The sequence below is a fragment of the Notamacropus eugenii genome, chromosome 3, assembly GCF_028372415.1.
Source record: "Notamacropus eugenii isolate mMacEug1 chromosome 3, mMacEug1.pri_v2, whole genome shotgun sequence".
Lineage (NCBI taxonomy): Eukaryota > Metazoa > Chordata > Mammalia > Diprotodontia > Macropodidae > Notamacropus > Notamacropus eugenii.
In genome coordinates, this window is record NC_092874.1 from 152,927,027 (window position 1) to 152,950,607 (window position 23,581).

Genomic DNA, 23,581 nt, shown 5'->3' on the forward strand with positions numbered 1-23,581 from the left:
ACTCTATCTCTGGACTGAGAGATGAACCGAGGGACGCACCTGATCCCTAGTAATTCCTTAACTCAGAAAATCTCTGAGACAAACAAGTGACAACAAGATGCTTGAGGTCCTCAGCCAGAGGACAGGGTCTTGCTAAGAAATCTTGGTCTCTAGGAAAAATACAGGACAATGAGAGTTAGCCCATAACAAATATTTGAAAGATTGGGTAGTCTGTCGTTCTCCAGAACAGCCTCAGACAGTGGCTAGGGGTACCAAAGGTACTCAGAGTAATCTGTAGGAAGCGCAAAAAAATTTTTTTTTTTTGTTGGTGCATGTATTTGTGTCTGTGGGTGTTTGTGTATAAATGTATCATTGTTCTTCACTATTTCCAACTCTTTGTGACCCCGTTTGGGTTTTCTTGGCAGAGATACTGGAGTAGTTTCCCATCTCCTTCTCCAACTCATTTTACAGATGAGGAACTGAGGCAAACAGGGCTAAGTGACTTGCCCAGGGCCACACAACTAGTAAGTGTTTGAGATCACATTTGAATTCAGGTCTTCCTGACTCCAGGCACAGCACTTTATCCCCTGGGTCACCTAGCTATCTATATAGATGCACACTACTTGAATGAAAGCCTCATTCATTGTGGAAAAGTTTCTGAATTATATTTCTTAAAAATCTGTGTGGATATTTCTGAATATGAAGAACTGACCCAGACACTGGATAATGGGGACTCCCAGTGGAGGCAGTTTTAAAAAGCACAGGGGCCAGGGAACCTCTTATAGCGTCAGTAGAGGAACAGATGGTAAGGAGGTATTTGACTGCAGGCAGGGGCAAGCAGTCAAGGAGACTAGTGGCATAGGAGAAAATGCAGTAGTTCAATCTAGGGAGCCAGCTGTGGTCATGGCCAGGAGGAGCAGGCTCATTAGCTTTCTTTGGGGTTATGTAGCAGCTATCTTTAGTGATTGTCATATCCCCCTGCTGGGGAGACCAGGTGGGAGCAAGACTGTTGCTTCCCAGAAGACATGTGTTTGAGGGATAGACAGCAGTCTTTTGGGGTTATGTTCTAAGGCCTTTATTGCCTGATGATTTCAAATTTAATCCTGTTTCATTAAAATGCCTTGATTTGTATGTGTAGTCATCTGGTTTGTTTTAGTAAAGAAGACTCAGGAGCAGTGGATTTAAGTAAAAATTACCCCAACAGCATCTGGGACCTAGGGGCCGCACAGAAAGAGGTTCCAGGACTTGACAGATTCCATCTCTAGGAGTCCATGGCTTCACTATCTTTCCAGCCTTCTGTAGCTAACACTGCCAACTGGAATGAGTGACTTTTGAGCTACTTGCAAACAAGGTTTCAAAGACAGTGAACACTTTAATGCTCAGCGCTGGAGAGAAGGGACAATCAGGAAAATCTGCTTTTACAGAATCATTCCCAGGTTCATGTTCCAGAGTGGTAACTTCACATAACATAATAGCACAGGTGGCAAGGCTATGAGGGGAAATTTGCTAAAGATTTCCTGTGCATGGCACAGATGGCCAGCAGGTTTTCATCTGTGAGTTTCCAAGACTGACTGGATGAATGGCTAGCATGTTGTCTTTGGCTGGGTGAAAGCAGGCACCAACACCATTCCTAGGGTCATGAGACCAGCAAAAAACTTCGTATTGCTGATGCTTGATGACTCTCCTAAGTTTATTGCTTTTGTTTGCTTTTGTGTCAATCAACAAACCCTTCCTCCTATGTTGGGGAAAGCACCTCCCCAGCCCTTTCACTAGTTGCAATTCTCTTTTCCTTCTACAAGTCTTGCTAGACTGTGTATTTAAGTTTATGATTACAAGATAAAAATGAACTACAAAAATGGGTTGCGATGGGAGTGAGAGGGGGCTACATGCTTACATGTATATGTCTATTTATATATCTATATGAAATTTGAGCTACAAAGCACTGTAGGACTATGGGATATTATGAGAAAAGGTATTAACTCTTAGGAGCTACAACCAAAAAAACCCCCTGCCTGCTGCCAATACCCCATGGGAGCAGTCTTTGACTACTGAAGCTACCATCTTGTCTCCCATTCCTGGGATCTGTTTTCTAAGCTCACCACACCCACCACCAAGAACACGCACCTCCTAACTTGTCCTTGAAAAAGTTCAAGAAGTAATCTCTTATCAACAGTGGAACAGAAGAGGGAACAGCAATCCCCTCTCATTTAGGAAAGTAAAAGGCTGTATTCCCCCCTTCTACTGCCCCTACCCCTACCCTGGGAATATTTTAGAGTTAAGGAAGGGGGAGGGGGGGGTAGGATTGGAAGAAGAGGGTCAGTCTCTCAACACAGAGAAGGAAAGAGAAAAAAGAAATAATTTCTCATCACTGGGAAAGCAGGGGCCGATAGGAGAAGGGGATTCTCTTTTAGAAGGAAAGATTATAGATAGATAGGTTTCTGTTGTCCTAAACTGGAGCCCAAGGGAAATTTTCTGGTAGAAATAATAAGAAGTACTAATACTGTAGATGAATTAAATTGCAAGTGAAATAGCTTTTGTGGGAAAACTGGGAACATAGCCAATATTTATAATGCTGTTTCTATAAAAGAACATGTTCCAGTAAACCAATTTACAAGAAAATTTTTGGAAGATAACCCTTTTGAAACTTGAGGACGCCCTGAACTCTCATTCCCTTCCATTTTATAACCTCTTTCTCAGTTGCACTTTCAGTCAAAAGTAATTCCCACAGAGTTTCATGGAACACCTTAATGAAAGATTTGGCATGATTTCTGCACTAGCCTGAGCTTGGCCAGTACCATATAGCGAACGACCTTGTATTTGTGCCAGGGCAACCCATGAAAATACCGTAGGATTTTCTCTAATCTTGTCCAGTTTGAGAACCTTGTACCTCCAACATTAAATATTGAATTCCTTCTTCTTAGTAAATAATGGTTTTAAGATTTGGCAGCTAGTAAGAGCCATAAATAAATTTCTCCTACCTGAGAAAGAAGCAGTTTAGGACTCTTTGCGAAATTAGATTCTCTTGAACCTTTCCATGTGAAAGTGATTCAGTGTTCTCATACCTGGACGCAAGAAGTCTAGTTCATATCAGTACTTCTCTAGACCTACAACAAGCATATGGTGCCACAGAATAATGAAGCTGGAGTAAGATGGTTGATTCCAGGGCAGGGACTATCTGCCCTCTGCTCTGATTTTAAATATTTTAAGCATCAATTTATATTATCATACACCATTATATTAATTGATAATTTCCATATTTGTGGAAATACTATCCTGACTGTACCTCTCATTTCTTCTCTGTTAAACTTAAAGCATTTGTATTCACTTATTGATTTACTGCTATCTCCAGTTTTTACAATCTGTGAATACCAAAAATTATACTACTTCAAAAATAAAATGTGTATATTTTGTGGATTTAAAAATAAACCATTATGATGGATTTTCACCAAAAATCTGTATGCGAATCTACCTGGGGATCATGGCAAATCCTAGCTAATGCCCAAATCATCTATTTTTACCTTTGGAAGGTATTTTTGTATTTATATTTGAATTTTGGTTTCTCTCATCTGAGAGTTCAGGATATTTCAAGCTCAGTAATTCACTAAAGAGTAAACAAAAAGGTGTATATAAGGAGAAACTAGAAAGCTTCCTAGCTTCCTTATCTAGTTTCCTATTCTTTCCTTCATAATGAAAATGGACAGTATTTCCTGTCAAACTAATGGAAAATGCCAGCCTCTAGCAGAGCTATACTCTTACTCTATATCTAAGTACATGTTACTTATAGTTTGCAACTTCTTTCTGAAAGTCTTCTTTAAAAGATGTTCTCTTTTAACTCCTGTTGGACTAGTCGAGAGTGAATAAAGACGCTGTCAACTAAAGTCACTAAATTCTTTACTAGAGAAAGAAGCAATGTCAATGAGATTTTGAAAACATAGATATTCTACTCATAGAATATTGAGATTTGGTTGTTACTTTTGCTTTAATGATTTGTTGTTTTAGTGGATCACTTTATTGATGTATGTAGTGCTGATAGTGGAGAAGAGAATGGAGCCTTCTTTGCCTTCTCAGACAGTGGGACTCCTTTCATCTCCTAAAACCTTTATAAAAGGTGCGCCAAATGTGGTGTAGGTCTTTTTTAGCTTTTTTTTTTTTTTTAACATTCCATGAGTAAGCATGAAAGAGGAAAATTTAAAACTAGAGGAAAAATAGATTAAAATAAAGGCAATTGAATTCTTAAAAAAGAGCTATTTTTCTTTTTTTGGAAGCACTCAAAATTACCAGCATGTTTATGTGTGTAATGTTAATGTAATGGGAAGATCTTTCCCGCCCATTAATAGGCCTGTGTGACCTGCTTTGAACTGGGACCCAGCTGATTGCTGAGATGGAGCCTGAGTCACATAGAGCCTGAGTCAACATGGAGCCCATGGTGGGAGGACAGTTGCCGAACAGTTGGAGCAGGAAGGGTGCAGCAGGAAGAGAGAGGGAGGCAGAGCTGAGGCAGAGCAGCTAGCATGAGTGAGAGAGGGAGGACTTTTGCCTAAGGGAGCTTGTTTGCAGGGAGGCCTAATGGAGGGGATGTTGGTGCTCCTTGGATTGGTGATGTGTATAAACTTCTTTGTTACCTTGGTGGAATTGGCTTTCTGGTATCTGAAAAAATATCTCGGTTTTGTCTTTGAGGAAGAGAGTTTGTTATATTTTAAGATTCAACCCTGGAAATACGTTTGCATATTCATAGCAGCTGCTGCAGGTATTGCATTGGCAATATAATGTGGTACTAACATAAACAGGGAGAAAATTACAAACATTTTATTCAGAATTACTAGCAAATGCATCAGATATCCAGGAATTATTCTATCAAGGCACATTGGAAGTTATATAAATAGAACTTTGAAACACTCTTTAGAAACATAAAGGAGGAGTCAGATAAGTGAAGAAATAATCATTATTCATGTTTGGACTGTACCAGTAAATAAAAATAATGCTTTCTAAATTGATTTACAAATTTAGTACTGTAAAAGTAAAACTATGAAGAGGTTATTTTACAAAATCAGACAATAATTACAAAATTGATTTGGGAAGAGGGTAATTTCAAAGGAAATATTGAAAAAAATAGGAATGAAAGGATCTAACATTGCCAGATCTCAATTTATACTAGAGATTGATGGTAATTAAAACTTTCTGTTTCAATGTTAAAATATTTTATATTTGTTTTAATTAGAAACTTGTTACTTGAAATTTGTTACTGGTTAAAAAAATAGAAGAATAGGACAGCGAAACATAAGTAAAATGGAGAAACCAAACACTACAGTGCAGTGTTTGCTAACCCCAAGAGCAAAGATTATTGGGCGAAGGACTCCTTTGATAAGAATGTCTAGAAAAACTGGAATATAGTTTGGCAGAAGAATGGTTTAGACCAACTTCTTATACTAAATACCAAAATAAACTAAAAAGGGTAAAGGAATCTAAATATAAAAAGTTATATTATGAAAAAATTAGAAAATAAGGAAAGTAGCTTTCACAGCTACTGTCATAGGGAGAATGTATTAACAGACATGTTAGGAGACATTACAAAAGACAAAACATATTTTCAACTATTTCAAATTTAAAAGTTTCTAATATAAAATCATAGCTAATACAAATCTGGTACAGCTGGTCTTCCTGTCATATTAACAGATTATCAGTTTAGGGCTGGAAGGGACCTTAAAGGTGATGTAGTCCTCCTCCCTTATTTTAGAGGTGAGGAAGCTAAGACTCAGAGATTATATAACTTGTCCGAGGTCACAAATGAAATAAGAGGCAGAGCAGATATTTGAACTATGGTCCTCCGGTTCTGTATCCAGTATTCTTTCCACTTCACTGCATATCTTTTCATCTTCTTTAGTACCATTTGCTCTTCCTGATGCAGCATTTTCTGTATTGGGATGTTGAGTTCAAATGGGGTTTCACTGTCATAGGAAGCTATGGGGCAGACTGAATAGCTTGTGGACCTGGAGCCAGGAAAGATTGGGTTCAAAGCCTGTCTCAGATACTTACCTTACTAGTGTGACCCTAGGAAAGTTGCTTAACCTCTCTCAGTCTCAGTTTCTTTGTCTGTAAAACAGGGATAATAATAGTATATACCTCACAGGGTTGTTGTAAGGATCGGTTGTTATAGCTTATTTAAAGCACTTTACAAACCTCACAGCAATGCCAGTTATTATTATTAGGGGTGGCTAGGGGCCTAGGGTATGGAGTTAAGACCTAGGTTAAAAATCCTGTCTCAGACAATGACCTTGGGCAAGTTATTTAATCTACCTTATCCTCAGTTTAAATGGGGATAATACTAGAACCTAATTCACAGGGTTGTTGTGAGAATCACAAATGAGTTAATATATATGTAAAGGACTTTTGCAGATTTTACAGCATTATGTAAGATAGCTGTTATTATTTAGTGAAGAAAATATTCTGTTATAGAAATGCTTAGAAGATTAATAAATTAAAAACAATCTATTCAGTGTCCTTTCTCCAGTTTCATCTCTTAAATCTGGCTTAGTTTGAGTCCCATGCCCAGACTTTTATGAACTAATGTTCTTTTCCTCTACTTCTTGCTTTTTTATGAGGCAACACTTCTCTATAAGCTTGAATTATAAATCTGTGTTCCCCCGGCTCCCATGTCTCTGCTTGGTAAGGGTTGTATTATCATAGATTTAGAGCTGTAAGAGATTTTAAAGGTCATCAGATACAGTGCCTTCATTTTATAGATTAAGAAACTGATGCCTGGAGGGATTTGCTCTGGATCATACAACTAGTTAGTGGGTGGCAGGATTTGAGCCCAGATCATCTTGCCTACCAGTCTAGCTCTCTGTCTCTCATATACCACGTTGCCTCTCAATTGTTTGCTAGTTGAAGCAGTTATTAGATTCTTTTGGGCTTCCTATTACAGTGCTTTCCTTATATTGATTCAGTTCTCATAGGAAATAGCAGTATTTCTAAAATACAGTTTGGACTGTATCACTCTTCTGCTCAGAAGTCTTCCATGACTCCTTATAGACTTTTGGATAAAATAGAAACTTCTCTGTGTTGCATTTAAACCCTTCACAATCTGACCCTCCCTTGCCTTTTCAGTCATTTCTCATTCCTCCCCTTGTGCACGCTTCATTCCAAACAAAATGGCCTACGGCCCACTTGTACATGACCTTCTAGCTCATGTTGCCATGCCTAGAATACACTTCCTTCTCACTTCTTAGAACCTCTGACTTCTCGAAAAACACAGCTCAGGTGCTATCTTTTACATAAGGCCGCCACTGAAGAGTTCAGCATAATAAAAGCTTAATAAAATTATTGACAGATCTGTTGACTGACAGCCTCTGAGGACAGCTAGGTGGCACAGTGGATAGAACACTGAGTCTGGAGTCAGAAAGACATGAGTTCAGATATGACCTCAGACACCAACTGGCTATGTGACTGGGCAAGTTGTTTAACCCCCGAGATTCTCCATCTATAAAATGGGGATAACCATAGTACCTACCTCCTTTCCAGAGTTGTTGTGAGGATCAAATGAAAGAAAAATTGTTAACAATTATGTAGCACGTGGTAAGAACTATATAATTGTTAACTCTTATTATTAAAAGAAAAAATTATAAATGTATAAGATTTAGTAAGTTTATCAAAAAAGGAAAAACTGAACTTCCTAGTCTTTTCACCTTTATAGTAACACATTATATTTGAAAAATCCCTGGTAATAATATGGTAGTCATGGATTGGTATTTCTTTGAGATATGAGAATGTGGGATAGGAGTAATGTGTATGCCTAATTTTATTAACTTAATTAAATTTAAATAATAATATGATTTGAACTAGTAAGTTTTTCATTTCATGCATCAGCATTATCATCTGTGATCCAGGGCAAATTTCTTGAAATGCCTCTAGGTGTCAATTTTCTCATTTATTAAAAAAGGAGCGTTTATTAGATTAGGAGTTCTTAACCTGTGGTTTCTGAACTTGTTCTTTTAGTGTCTTGGTAACTATGTTTCAGTATAATTGATTTCCTATTTATTTTATTTTAGGCACTTAAAAATACTATTCTGAGAAGGGATCTGACTGCCAAAGGGGTCTTAGGTTATTTCTAAGATTCCTTCTAGTTAATAAAAGATTAAGGCAAACTTTGAAAGTGTTCTAAAATTTCTAGTGCTAAAGATAGTAAGCATGCCTATGAGACAGTGTTGAATTGCATTACAAATAAAAATTATAAATTGTTTCTAACGCAGAAAATAGTTGACAAAGAAAAAATGACAAAACGAAAAAAAAAGGAAACTGAACAGATTACAGAAGAAGGTAGTTGCCTTGAAAGATATCCATCAACAGCCACTATATCATCCTCAGAATCATTAGTGGCCCCTGCCTGTGACATTTCAAAATTACCTGAAAGAGTAATAGTACAGGTTAGTAAAAATTCTTGTAATTTTCAACTAGTTCTTTTTCCCATGTGTTTTTTTTAAATGTGGATTTTAATTGTGTGATGAAACCTTTATTTACTACTTTTAGCTTATAGTTAGGTTTTGGGGAATCATAGAATTCATTAGAAAATGACATTGATATTTAAGAATGCAGAAATTACATCTGTAAAGTCCTTAAAGGGAGCTGATGGTTTTCCTCTTTTGGTCTGTTTGATTTTTAAAGCATATGATATCATTTGATGTGCAGAGGGTTCTAAAATGATCCAAAATCAGTTTTACCTTATTACATCTTTAATTTTGTTAAAATGTTTGTATTTTTTACTTTTCAATCATAGATTGTCATCTCATAAGGATTGAGGCTGTGTGTTACACAGATGCATAGATCCCTAGTGTTTATACATCAGGAGTGCTTTTTGATTTTGATAACCTATATTTTTCTATTTTATGGAATGCATAAATTCTGTTATTGTATATCTGCATGGAACATATAAAAAAGACAAATCAATATATTCCTATTTATGACAGTTTTACCTTATGTAAATCTGCATGCTGAATTCATATATTTTTGAAAGTAGTGGAGGCTGGAACTGATAAATTTCTAGGAGGTTTGAGTTATAATTATGACTGTAATGGTTTAGCCCTTTTTGTAAGCATTATTTGTTCACATGTCAGTATCCTATGAGACGGTTTTAAAAAATATATGGTTTTTAATCTTAAGCCAACTGAATAGTCTATATAATGATCACAAGTTGCATTTAATCTTGATGATCCATCCTTATTTAAATTCTGGCTGATATTTGTAACTTGGAAGTTCCTACTAAAATATTCATTTTCTGACTTAGTATGTTTTTTTTTAATATAATCAAGATAGCTGATAACTTTTTGATAGAGAAAAATAGAAAATGGAAACACCTAACCCCTAACCTAACCATTGAGTAATTTCAGCATAAAATAAAAGATTGTGAAAAAGGACTTCTTGATGAGTCCTTATATTTTTGAGGTCCTTCTGTACCTCAAAAAGTTTCAGTACTTCTCTAGTCCTGTAGGATAAAACATTAACTCCACAGCCTGATATGTAGGAGTCTTCTCCATTTGGCTTCAACTTATTTTTCCTGCCTTTTTCATACTGACTCCTTCCCCATACTCTATATTTCAATGAAATGGGACCTCTAGCCTTCCCTTTATCTTGTCTCCTTTCATTGGAACAATGGAGTGGCTCATTGAGATTAAGGATTGTTTTATTTTTTGGTCTCCACGTCCCTGTTCTTTAGCTTAGTTCCTTGCTTCAATGGGAGAAAAAAAGGGAAGATGAGAGAAGGGTTGGAAGGAGAGCTCTAAGTTATTAGAAAGAGAAGGCAAAACCAGAATAAACCAGTTTTTATTTTGCGTCTGTTTTCTTTGAGAAGGAGGGTGACCTTTGCCCTGGAAATGGTAGAATAAAAATAGCTAACAGGAAGTTGATATCCAAAATAAGTAAAGAGATGTTAAGGTAACACCCAGGTGCCCTGATGATGAATTCATGTGTTTTGGACCCAGATCAGCTAAGTCCTTAGGTACTATGAGGTCTAGGGGAGGTGATGACCAAGCCACTGTCAGTGATATTTGAAACAGTGTGGAAAATGAGAGAGGTACCGTAAGAGTGGAGAAGGGCAAATGTTGTAGGGAAGGCCAATGGGCTTGACTTAGATTTTTGGAAAAATTCCACATTGCATCCTTAAAGAGATGGCTTGCAAATATCTATAATAATTTTACTAATAGGTAGCATTCATATAGCACTTTAAGGTTTGCAAAGCACTTTACATACATTATCTCATTTGATTCTCATAACAACCCTGAGAGATGGGTGCTCTTACTATCCTCATTTTTCAGTTGAGGAACCTGAAGATAGCAGAGGTTGTATTTTGTCCGGAGTAATAGTGCTAAGTAAGTGTATAAAGAAGGGTTTGAACTCAGGTCTTCCTGAGTCCAGGTCTAATTCTCTATCCTCTGTGATACCTAGCTCCCTGGTGGTGATTACAAGAGCCAGCATGGCTTCATCAAGCATGGTAATTCTAGACTAACTTCATTTCCACTGTAACAGGATTTTAAAATAGTAGATGAGAGAATGTTGTCAATTTGATTTTAGCAAAGCTTTTAAAGAAGAATCTACTAACTCTTCTTTTGAGATGAAGAGATAAGAATTAGATAATAATACATTTAAATGGACTTAGTACTTGTAGGATGATCAGATTCAAAGAATAGTTGTTAATTGTTCCATGTCATCATGACAGGAGGTTTGCTGTAGGGTACCCCAGGGAATATCTTCCTGACTGTGCCGTTCAGCATTTTTATCAGTTATTTGGATAAAGGCATAGATGGCGTACTCATCAAGTTTGCAGGTTATGTAAAGCAGGAGGAGGGTCAAGATCTAAAAAAAGATCTTGGCTGAAGGTTAAAACATTGGGTTAAATCTTGTAATAAATACTATAGGAATAAATGTCAACTCTTCAGGATCAAAAGAGCTTCACAGGTGCAAAATGGAGGAGGCATGGTTCTGAAAAAGATCTGGTTATATTATTGAACTAAAAGCCCAATATAAGCCAGCAGTGTAATGTGGCAGCTGAAAATAATGAATGCAATCTCAGGCTGTATGTGGAGAGGCATGGTTTCTAAAAAAAGTAGGTGATAGCCCCACCTTTCCCTGCCCTTGCCAGACCTCACCTGGACTTTTGTGTTTTCTGAGAGCCTCAGTGAATTGCTGCTGTAAGCTGGAGAGCTCCAGAAGAGAGTAGTCAGTATCGTGAATGACTTTGAGTCTGTGTCACATTAGGATTCGCTGAAGGAATTAGCCAAGAGAAGACTTAGGGGGGACCTGACAGCCTTCTTTAAGTATTTTGAAGGGCTGTCTTGTGAAGAAGAGAGCAGACTTGGTTTGTTTGGTTTGAGGGCAGAACCAGGAGCATCGAGTGGAAGTTTCAAAAAGACAAATTTAGGCTTAATGTCAGGAAAAATCTCTCTGTTCAACAGTAGAATGTTTTACTTTGAGAGGTGGTAGCTTCATCTCCCACAGAGTACTTCATGTAAATTATAGTGTTTTGTGTGTGGGTTAGATGAGATGGCTGCTGAGGTCAGTTCTCAAATTCTGTGATTCTGTGAATGTTCTGTTAATATGTACCATATGTTTCAATATTATTTTCCCCTCATAAGCCTGAAACTAGTAGATAACTCCTCTGGGTGTTGAGGCTGGGGTGGGTTGTAGGGGAAGGTTGAAGGAGAGGAGAAGTAAGTCATGTTCAGCAGTCTAAGAATGAAATAGCTGGAACAAGTCACTAAGTTTACCTTGCATCGTTGTACTGAATGCTTGCCTCTTTGACCAGTATATGTTCAGCTAGATTTGTCCGTCCTGTGAGCTACCGCATTTGAAAAAGTTCAATTAAATTAGGAAAATAAAGCTTAAAATACTATATTTTTGGAGCCTCAAATTTGTTTTTTCTTTTTGAAACTGGATCTTCCTAGTTCATCTAAGCTGGAAGTGCAGTGTTCAGGACAAGCCCTATCATGCTGCTGATTACCATGGAACCTTTATCTACTCTCTTTTCCACTTGGGTTGTTTACCTTCTCCTTAGGTAGCCTGCTAACCCTCAGCTTGGCTCACCATATTAGTGCCAGATTGAGTGCAGACAGTCATTTCGTCAGCTTTATCCCTACTGCAGTTCATCATCCTCAGCCTTCTTCTCAGGGTTTATAGGTGTGTGCCATAACCCCTACCCCGCAAAAAATTCTTTCAAAGTCAAAAATTGTCTGTTTGACAAGGAGACTTACTCATAATGGTTTGTATTTAGAAGAAATGAAAAAAGAAAACGTTTCTATGCCTGCCTTCAGGGAGCTTACATTCTAAAAAGGACACACACACACACACACACACACACACATATGGGAGTGAGGAATAGGAATTGTGAGTACAGTCATAGTACAGCTGATTATCATATCATTTTTAGTATTAGCGGTAGTATTGATTTGATTTGATTTGATTACTGTTCCTAGAGCAAGAGGTGGAAGGGTTAGCAGTAGAGTATAGTACTTGGCAAGATGCTTGGTAAAGACCCAATTTCCTGTGGATGACTAGATGGGACATGAAGCATAGTCTGCCTAGCAAGATATAATAAGTTAACTGGACTAATTTTGCCAGGGTAGGGGAGTATAGTTTCTGGAGGTCTAGTCAGGGATGATCCAGGTAGGGAGAAGTAGTGCAGAAGCAGGGGACATGGCAAGATGTTTGGGTAAGCCCCGTTTTTCTGATAAATGGCTCAGTGGGATGATTTGTATGGTCATCCAAATTAAAAATGAAATCTGTGTCTGATTAATCAAAGTATCAGAAATGAGTCAGTCCTACCTTTAAATTTCCTGCCAATTTTGACTGATTTTTCTCCCTTAAATTTTCAGTCATATTGTTTTGAACTTTTTTTTTTTTTTTTAGTTTTCAACATGCACTTCCATAAATTTTAAATTTTCTCCACCCCCTCCTCTCTGCCTCCCCAAGATGGCATGCAGTCTGATATGGGATGTACACATACATTCCTATTAAACACATTTTCACATTAGTCATGTTGCATAGAATAATTATAATAAATGGAGAAACCATGACAAAGAAAAACAAAGCAAAACAAAATAAAACAAAAGAAAATGGTCTGCTTTGCTTTGTACTCCAGTTCCATAGTTCTTTTTCTGGATGTGGATGACATCATGAGTCCTTTGGAATTGTTTTAGATACTTGATTTGCTAAGAAGGGCTAAGTCTATCAAAATCAGTCATTGCACGCTGTGGCTGTTTCTGTGAACAGTCTTCTCTTGGTACTGCTCACTTCACTCAGTTTCAGTTCATATAAGTCTTCCCAGGATTTTCTGAAGTCCTCTTGTTCATTTTTTATAGCACAATAATATTCCACAACTCGTTCAGCCATTCCCCAATTGATGGGCATCCCCTTGATTTCCAGTTCTTGACCACCACAAAAAGAGCTGCTATAAATATTTTTGTACACATTGATTCTTTTCCCATTTTCATGATCTCTTTGGAATGCAGCCCTAGAAACAATATTGCTGGGTCAAAGGGCATGCACATTTTTATAGCCCTTTGAGTGTAGTTCCAAATTGCTTTCTAGAACGGTTGGATCACCTCACAGCTTTACTAATAATGAATTAGTTTTCCAGCTTTCCTAGCAACATTTATCATCTTTCTGTTTTGTCATTGTTAACCAATCTGATAGGTGTGATGTGGTACCCCAGAGTTGTTTTGATTTGATTTCAAAACTGATTTAGAGCATTTTTTCATATAACTGTAGATAGCTTCAGTTTCTTCCTCTGAAAACTGCCTGTTCATATCCTTTGACCATTTATCAATTGGAGAGTGACTTGTTGTCAGGCATATTTTTAGCAGCAGGAAAATCACATTGGCACTTTTGTTCCTGTGCCTCAGTTTCCTGTAAAATTAGGAGGTTGGATTTAATGACCTCTAAGTTCCTTCTGTCTCCAAGTCTGTGATTTTAGGCCCAGTCTCTGTAGTTCAAATAATTAGAAGAAAGCTTGGGACCAGGAGGTTCCAGGTCAGAACTAGAGCAGAAGCTCAGTCTGGGAAGGAATTACATGTCAGAAGCAGTGGAAGGAAAGCCAGTATCAAAGAAGAATCACTTTAGGGTAGTACATAAAAGGTCAGAGCCAGACACTTCAGTTTGACTAGGAGAGTTTTGCGTATTGAAATTGGTCAAACAAGAATGGAGGTTATTAGAGCAAGGTACAAGGCCAGAAACCCAAGGTAGAAGACTTTTCTAGTCTACCAAGTTTTCTCATATGGAAGCATAGCAGGCAAGAGAATCTCCGGTGAGGGAGACACAAAGCTAGAAGCTTATGAGAAGAAACTGAGCCAGGGGAACTCCAGAAGAGGTACTGGGAACATGTTCACATAACCAAAAGTATGGGAATGGCATCCAGAAGAGTGATGGTGAGGGTGGAAAATAAAAAATGTTATTAATAAATCAAGTCTTAGAGTTTCTGCGTACTAGAAGAAGAATAGGGACTCTTGGACTCCATGGTGCTACAAATTGGATGAATCAGATTTTTTTTGTTTTTTTTTTTGTTGTTTTTTTTTACAAACACACTAAAATCTGTCAAATTTGTTACTATTTAAAGAAATCTGGAAAGCTTAGAGTGTTCTTAAATACGTCAAAATTGAGCATGAAATGTGAACATGTACATGAAAATGAACATTCTTTGTAGGAAACCAGCTTAGCCTTGAACTAGCGTAGAGGCTGCTAAATTTTGTAATATGGAGTTGTGTCACAAGCCTTTATTTAGTCATTCTGTATCAAGTACTGGAGGTTGGGTTTGCAAGCATTTGATTCCTCTTCAAGTGGAGTGTGATGTAGAATAGTTGGGCTAAGCCTATTGGCCAAAGTGTGATCAGTTCTGTCCCAGAGATACGATAATGTGGGCTCCTGGCAGAATGGAGAATAGATAGTTGGGAAAAAGGAGAGCATGACAAATTGGATTCTTACTCCACTCTGCATGTATTCTCCTATGTAATTCTTTATAATCCTGGCTGGTATGTTCAGGGCCAGTTTAATTTTAATTTTTAAAACTGCACCTACTTATTTTTATGTGGATTTGTAATCTGTCCTTCGCACGGCTCCACTGAACAATAACCTCCCCCAAAACAGACAAACAAAGCCTACATCATAAATAAACGTAGTCCAGCAAAACAAGCTCCAGCATTGATCATGCCTGAACATATGTCTCTGAATTTTAAATTCATCACCTTTCTGACAGGTGGTGAGTGGCTTGTTTGATCTTCAGCATAATGGATCCATGTTTCTCATTGCATTGATCTGAGATCTAGCCTCCCCCAGTTGTGTTTCTCTGTAATATGGTTATTATTTTTGTTTTAATTTATTTTTATCATATTGATTCATTTATATTGTGTATTTATAATTAATGTGGTTAGAAATTATTCTAATTGTACTTATTTCACTCTATATCTCTTCATAGAGGTTTTCACCGTTTCCTCTGAAACTGTCCGTTTCATAATTTCTTTGGGTATAATAATATTCCATTATATTAATATATCATAATTTGTTTAGCCTTGCCCCCAATAAGAGGATGGCTGCATAGTTTCTGTTTTTTGGCTATTATGAAAAAAATGGTTATAAATATTTTTGTATACCCAGGACCTTTTTTCCTTTCTTTGATCTCTTTGGGGTATAGGCCTTGTAGAGTTGTTGCTGGGTTGAAAGGTATGCATAGTTTAGTGACTTTGAGGGTGTAGTTGGAGGCTTAGTTCCAAATTGCTTTGCAGAATGGCTAGACTAATGCATACCTCTATCAAAGGTGTAGTTTATTTCTGTTTCCCCAAAGCCACACTAACATTTGTTGTTTTCCTTTTTTGTCACCTTTGCTAATCATATGGGTACAACATTAAACTTCAAGCTTCCTTTAATTTGCATTTCTCTTATCAATGATTTAGAAATTTTTTCATGTGGTTGTTGATATTGGGATTTCTTCCTTTGATAACTCTCTGCTCATATCTTTTGACCATTTATCTCTTGGGGAATAGTTTTTAGTTTTATAAATTTAAGTAAGTGACTGATATATCTTGGAAATGAGACCTTTATCAGAGAAACTTGATGCAAAGATTTTTCACATATGCTTATTTTCCTTCTAATTTTGATTATGTTAGATTTGTTTGTGTAAAAACTTTGAAGTTTTATAAAATCAAATTGTTCATCTTTATCTTTTGTGATCTTCTCTATCATGTTTTGTTATAAACTCTTTGTTTATCCATTAATCTAAAAGGTAATTTCTGCCTTGCTCCATTTTGTGTATAATATAACCTTTTATATCTAGGTTGTGTATGAGCTTATTTTGGCACCAGTTTTATTGTAATAACTGATATTTATATAGTCCTTAAAAATTTCCAAGCATTTTAGTCTATCTGTGTGAACTTGGATTAGTCATAAACTCTTGGTTCTCACTTTCCTTCACTGCACAATGAGGGAGCTGGACTAGATGACGTTGAAATGTTCTTTCCTTCTAAATCTTTGAGACGGTCACTGTGAGGGCCTCACCAGCTATGAAGAAAACATCCTTCCTGACGGTGGCAAATGCATAAGGGGATAAGGCATATATCTTCCTGTTTTAGACTTTTGCCCAATGTTAATAATCAGAGGTCACTAAACAGGTCCAACAGTGCAAAGTTATTTTTGAATTTACCAAGCAATCTTGTGTAATCTTAAGCAATGCATGTGAGACTTCCAGTTCACACAACAATTAGGTCAACTTAATGGCTCTTTAGACTTTCAGTTTGGTAGGTAGTTTAATACCTCTTTTCTCTGAACTAGCATGCAGCAATACTGGTATACATCAGTCTCATCATCTGTGTATACTTTCTGGAAAGTATACTGCCAAGGTAAGTGAGCTTATCTCAGCATTCAGTATCTCTCCATTTGCTGTAACTGATGGTTCCCTGTGTGGATGGTGTATGCTGGCTGGTGGAGAATATGTGCTGTCTTGATGTGTTAGGCCAAAATGAGCATAAGCAACAGAGAACTGAATTGCTTCTCAGCCTCATACATTGAGTGTACGATGGTCTACGAACAAAAAATCATGCACCACCTCTCCCTCCAGTTTAGTCTTGGCCTGTAGCCTTTTCAAGTTAAATAATTTAACATCAACGTGATAGTTGACCTTGATGCTGTTTTTGTCCTGCTTAAAGGCATCTGACATCTCAGAAAACATCATTCTAAAAAGTATGGGAGCAGCACACATCCCTGCTTCAGTTCATTGGTGACCGAGAAAGCGTGCGAGCATCGTCCAGTATCTAGAACCTGTGTAAGCCTGTGGTTGTGGAAAGAGGAGAGAATTTTAAGGAGAAGAAGATTATCTTGTCAAAGGTTACAAAGAAGTTAGAAAGCATGAGGACTGAAAAAAGGTCATTGACTTTGGTAATTAATAGATTATTGGTAACTTTGGAGAGAGGAGTTTTGGTTAAATGATGAGATTGGAAGCCAGACTGTACATAGTCAAGAAGAGGATGAAGAGAGGAAACAGAGGCATCTATTGTAGACAGCCTTCTCAAGTAGTTTAGCCACAAAAGGCAGGAGAGATACCTGCTGATAATTAGAGGGAATGGAGGGATCAAGTGAAGTTTTTTTGAGGATAGAAAGATATTAACATGCTTGTAAGCAGAGGGGAAATAGCCAGTGGACAGGGAGAGATTGAAGATAAGTGAGAGAATGGGGATGATAAAAGGTATAGTTGTAGATGAGACAGGACCATGGAATGGGGTCAGTTGTTCAGGTAGATTGTTTTGAGATTTATATTTCCCTTTAAGGACTCCATTGTATGTACCCTAACTGTTTTGACGTCTCCTTGTTGCTGTTATCTTTACTGAAATTACCTGTTGTTTCTGTGATTTGTTCTTTGAACTATCCAGTTAATTTTTAATCATGTTGTCAGCAGGTCTTTGTTTGAATCTAATTTTTATTGCATGTTCAGTATTTTGGATTTCTTTTGCGTTTGTGAGGTTTTTATGATCTAATGTATGTTTAGGTTGGTAAAAGTTCTGTGCACAACTAAGAATATGTTTATTCTTTTCTGTTATTACTCAGTAATCACTAGAGTCCTAATATATCCAACTTTTCCAAAATCCTATTCAATTTCAAATTCTTGAACTTCTTTCTTCTCTTTATATTTGCCTTGGTTTAAAAGGGATTCGTTGAGGTAACCCATAATTATTGATTACTATCTATTTCTCCCTGTAACTCATTTTACTATACTATTCTATACATATATTTTAGCATTTATATTCATTGTCTATGGCATTGTTCTTCATAACGTAGTTTCTGTGTTTATCTCTCTTGTTGTTTCAGTTATGTCCAACTCTTTGTGACTCTGTTTGAGGTTTTCTTGGCAAAGATACTGGAGCACTTTGCCATTTCCTTCTCTAGCTCATTTTACAGATGAGGAAACTGAGGCAAATAGGGTTCAGTGACTTTCTTAGGGTCACACAGCGAGTAAGTGTCTGAAGCTGTATTTGAACTCAGGGAGCTGAGACATTCTGATCCCAGGCCTGGTGTGCTATCCACTGCACCACCTATCTCTTTTAGTCAAGTCGATTTTTGCTGTTGTCTTGTCTAAAATCTTGATTAATACTCTTTTTTTTTTTTACTTCAGCTCAAGCATAATAGATTTTGTCTTAGCCTCTTACTTTAACTCCACGTGAGACTTTATATTTCAAATACATTTCTTAAAACCGATGTATTGTTGGATTCTGTTTTCTCATCCAGACTGTCTCCTTCCTTTTTAATAGCTAATTTCATCTCATTCACATCATGGTTATCATTATTAATTCTGTATTTCCTTTCATTCTGTTTTCTTCTTTTTCATTCTGTTCTCTTGAACTTTGCCTTCTCTTTGTTTCCTGTCCAACTTATCAAGAGACAAGGGGAGGTAAGTGAGGGATGTGCTCTGTTTCAGTCTTCTCTTTCTGTCACCCAGAATCCCATCATAGGTTCCTAAGCTTTCTTTCCTTTTAAATTGCTTTTCACACGGTACTCCATGATTGGAGTTTGTTTTCCTTGTTACTAACTCCATCCTTCTGTTTTCCTGTTGAGTGAAATGTATTTTGCCTCCTTTAACCAGTTCAGATGAGTGACATCCAAGTGTCTGCTACTCTCGTTGAGCCTTCTTCTTTGTTTATATAGTCTTCTCCAAGAATATCCTAATCTACTAAGATCATTTTCCCCATCTTTATTCTCCCCTCATATTCCCCAGTGTATTTCTTTCCCCCTTCCTTTCGTGTATTCTTTTAAGATCATCAAAACATAACAAAACCACTCCCAGGCCCTCCCTTTGATTTGACTTCTTCTGTGACCCTTGACGATGCTAGGATTCTGAGGGGACGCATATCATCTTACTCATCACTTGGCTCCTATGTTTGAATGTCAGAGTTCCTATTCAGGTCTGGCCTTTTGTTCATGAACACTCAGAAACTCTCAATTTCATTATAGATGAATGCCCCAAGAGGATTACATTTAGTTTTTCCAGAAAGAATATTTTTCATTTTAAGCCTTTAATATTTTGCCTTTTTGGATTACAAATTCTCCTTTCCTTTATGATGGCAACTGCTGATTCTTGTGTGATCTTGAGTGTGGGTCCTCAGTATCTGAATTCTTGTTGCCCATAGTGTTTTTTCTTTGATCTAAAAGCTCCAGATTTTGGCTGGGATGTTTGTGACAGTTTTCATTTTGGGGAGGTGTTCTTTCAGGAGGTGACTGGTGGATTCTTTATTTTCATTTTGCCCTATAGTTCTAGGAGATATGGGCAGTTTTATTTTACAATTTCTTGAAATATGATTTTTAGGGCTTTTTTGGGGGAAGTGGGGAGGTCAGAGCTTTCATTGTGGTATAATGGAAAGAAATTTGTATTTGGAATTAGAAACCAGAAGACAGATTCACATACCAGCTCAAAGCTTTACTGTGTGATTCTGGGCCTCAGTTTCCTCATTTGTAAAATAAGGATAATAATATTTGTACTGCCTGTCTTACAGAGTCGAGTAAAGCACTTTGTAAATCTTACTGTTGTTCAGTTGTTCTGTCATGTCCAACTCTGTGTGACTCCATGTACCATAGCATACCAGACCCTTTTATCCTCTACTCTCTCAAAGTGTGTCCTAGTTCATGTTCATTATTTCCATGATAAATTGAACTATTATGACTATCATAAAATGATGATGGTAATACTTATATTACCTGATGTAATTTTTAGAAAAGCAAAGCTTGTTACATAAATTTAAGTAATTATTATGATCTGTTACCTGCCTCATTATCAAGGAGTTATTATCTAAATTAGTCTCCTAACCATCCATTCATTTCTCAACTTTGCCCGATCTCTGCCTACTTCTCTACTGTAATTGCTGTTTCAATAATTTCACTAGTTCAGCAATTCTTAAATTAATCTCTCCTTGATCTGTTTTCCGGATGTTTTTTGATATCAGATTTCTTTTGTTTTCTCTTTTTTCAATCTTTGATTTGTTCTAAAAATAGTGCCTGGAACATAGGAGGCACTTTATAAATGTTTGTTGACTTGAATTCTCTCTTTTTTTCAGTCTTTTTACTTTGTTTTAATGTTTCTTGTTATTTAATGAAATCATCAACTTTTATTTACTCCAATCTAATTTTTAAGAAGTCTGTTGCTTGAATAAGGTTCTGCACTTTTGCTAATCTATTAAATCTCTTCCCAAATCTTTCCTCCATAGTCCTCATTTTCTCTAGTTCTTTCCCTTAATGCTCTAATTTCATTTATAAAATCATTCTGAACTGTTTTTTAAAAAAAATTTTCATTTCATTTATTCCAAGAAATTTACATGAATATAATTCTAATTGAACTTGTAGTAAATATTTTGGAATCATTCTCTTCTTCTGGGTTTGGATCTGATATGTTACAGTAATCATAATAGTTCCTAATGAGAGCTATTTTTTTTTCTTATTTGGTCATTTTCCTATCCTTACTTCCAAGTTTGGACTTTACATTAGGATTAGGCTCTGCACACTTCTGGAGATCTATTTTGTATTCTTTTTGGGTCCTGCTGCTACTTTCTCTGGGTTTTGAGCTTTGTGTTCTTCCAGGTTCTCAGAGACATCTCAGGTTGGGGAGCTATAAGTTTTCAGGGTGCCCAAAGCAAGCTTATCCAAGGTGAAGAGCAATCACTGCCTTTCTAGTCTGAGCTTTACCTGCTCCTGGCTGGGGTTTGGGTCTGAACAGCACAAGTGTGGGTTTGTCTCAGGTTGAGGCTCCAGTAGCCTGCTAACTGACTCCAGTCATTGTCAGCTAGCTGGAAGTTTCTGTAGGTTCAAACAGACCAACGACTTCTCTTCAACCTGAGTTCTCTGTCCTGATTATTCCATAGGCTTCACGCTAGACTGGATGCTTGAATTGGGTGCCTGCTTCTCTCTAGGGTCTGGGTCATGAAGTTGCTGCTTGCTTCTGTTCCTGCTCTTTGCCTAATACCTTAGGACCCTTGGCTGCTTCTGGCACTCATTCAGCCCTAGGCACAGGTCACCTCAGTTGGCACTAGATCTGTGATGGAGCTCTGGGGTATGATTGATAGAACTGCTAGTTGGCACCTGCACTCTGCAGATAGGCCCCTCTAGATGGATATGGGACTTCTTTTGCCCTGAGGAACAACTAAATTCTCTCCATTACATGCTGGAGAATACTTGTAGGTCTTTTCAGTACTTACCCTTGAAGATGGTACCCACTTGGCTGTACTTGTCTGCAGTATCCATAGACCTCTCTGTTTCTCTGTGCTGACCTAGTGTATAAAAATGACTCACTATAATTTTTTTTCTTGGATTTTTTGATCAGGTTTCTGTCTAGTATGTTTTCTATGTTTATATGGAGTAGTTGTGAGGTGGAGCTGGGCTGTGCTACCTCTTCCCACTCCGCTGGCTTGGCTGGTCTACCAGCACTTTTCTATACTGCTTTTTGCTTATATTCCTTTTAATTGTTTTATGAAATAATACTTCTCTTAATTATTATCTTCTATATAGTTTATAAATGAAGTTGTATTCTAATTGTTATTTGTGCTTGGTTGTCATATCTTAACTTGGCAAGGAGACCCAGTATTTGATGGCTATGGAGCTTGGACTCTTTCAGCTTCTCTGTTGTGGTATATGCTTTACATTGTTTTAACTTTTGCAATAAATTGTGAAAATTAAAGTCAACATCTTTGCCTTTTTACTTTTGTTTTCCAGTTTTGCTGTTTTCCATAAATAGTGTGGTCCATTTTATCTGCTGGAATGAGTAAACAGAATCAGTCAGGTGGCACATATTTCAGACAGTATATTTTTAGTATGACTCCTGTAGTTTAGTGATTTTGAACTATGTTATTTTGGCATGATTTTTTTCATATGCTTTTAAAAATGAAAACAGTTACTGAGATAACTGATTTTTTTGGTAGCAGTAGATTATTTATAAGCCCTTGAAACTGGCTGTCTTCCTTTTCAAGAACTATCACTGTGATATTTGAAAAAAATAATTTTTGTTTGATTCACCTTTGTGATAGTTGCTTACTTTGGATATTATGATTTTAACATAAAAAACAACAACATTAATAATAGTTGACATTTAAATAATGTATCATGGTTTACAAAGCATTTTACATATATTATATCATTTTTATTAAGAACTAGATGAACAAATTATAGATTTTTTCAGGACTTGAAGGGCAGTTAATACTGTCTTTTCAGAATAGAGATTTTGCCCAGTCACTTAAAGAAGGAAGAAGTTCTGAGCCTGATAACCTTTTTTATTATGTGATAAAGTAATGTAATGATTCAACAGAAGTGAGATTAAGAGATATACTTTTTCCCCTCCTTGATGAACAGAAATCACTCTCACAGAAACAGAGATTGACCTTTATTCTGGCAATAGTATCCTTATGGAGCTGCTATAACAGAATAAAAGATGTCTGTCATTATTTCTACCCAGTAATTTGACCCAGATGGGTTTCTGTTGACTTTCAAAGGGTGTAGTTAGATCTTCAAAAACAACACAGAGATGTGTAGCAGCACAGAGTGGTGTACTTTGTTGAACTAAGTAATACTTGAGCATTGCAAGAATCACAGTTGTAATTGATCCAAAGGACAACAGAAAGGGCATAAGCAGGCTGCAGCTTATTATCACCAATGAATCACACTGGAGGAGTATTTTAACAACATGCTCCAGGATATGTATGTCCAAAGAAAGAGTAGTCTGGTCATGTAGTGAGACCTATGAAAAGATAGGTAGCCTCAGCATTGCACTGGTATTCATTTACTATGAACAAGAAACCCCCAAAAACAAAAAAAGTCAACTGAAGGCCTCTAGTCTGATGTAAACTCGGTGAAGGTTTTACAGAAAGACATAGGCAATAATCGCAAATTTGGATTTGGATGGTTTGTGATCTTTGCCAGTGAAGGGAGTGCACATACCAATAATAAGAATCTCTGATGTTTATTTACACAGCATTTTATTTTATCTTTTTTTGGTTCAGCCCTATATTTTCATTGGTTGGGGAATTCTTGGTCAGCTCCTTAGGAAGGACTGGGGTTTTCTTTTCTTTTTTCTGCTTTATTTTCATTTACTTATTTATTTTTTTAA

At 36.9% G+C, this 23,581-nt stretch overlaps 1 protein-coding gene across 5 annotated transcripts in view; it reads left to right on the forward strand.

The window, feature by feature from the left end:
- FBXL13 (F-box and leucine rich repeat protein 13) overlaps window positions 1–23,581 on the forward strand; it is a 266,998-nt gene that overhangs the window by 11,601 nt on the left and 231,816 nt on the right. For all 5 annotated transcript variants that reach the window (XR_011976923.1, XM_072653155.1, XM_072653153.1 and 2 more), the window contains one exon: window positions 8,226–8,399. Coding sequence is in view for 4 of the 5 variants with exons in the window: in XM_072653155.1 (XP_072509256.1) it covers window positions 8,226–8,399 (174 nt within the window). In the remaining variant the exon portion in view is untranslated. The remainder of the gene's footprint in view (window positions 1–8,225; window positions 8,400–23,581) is intronic.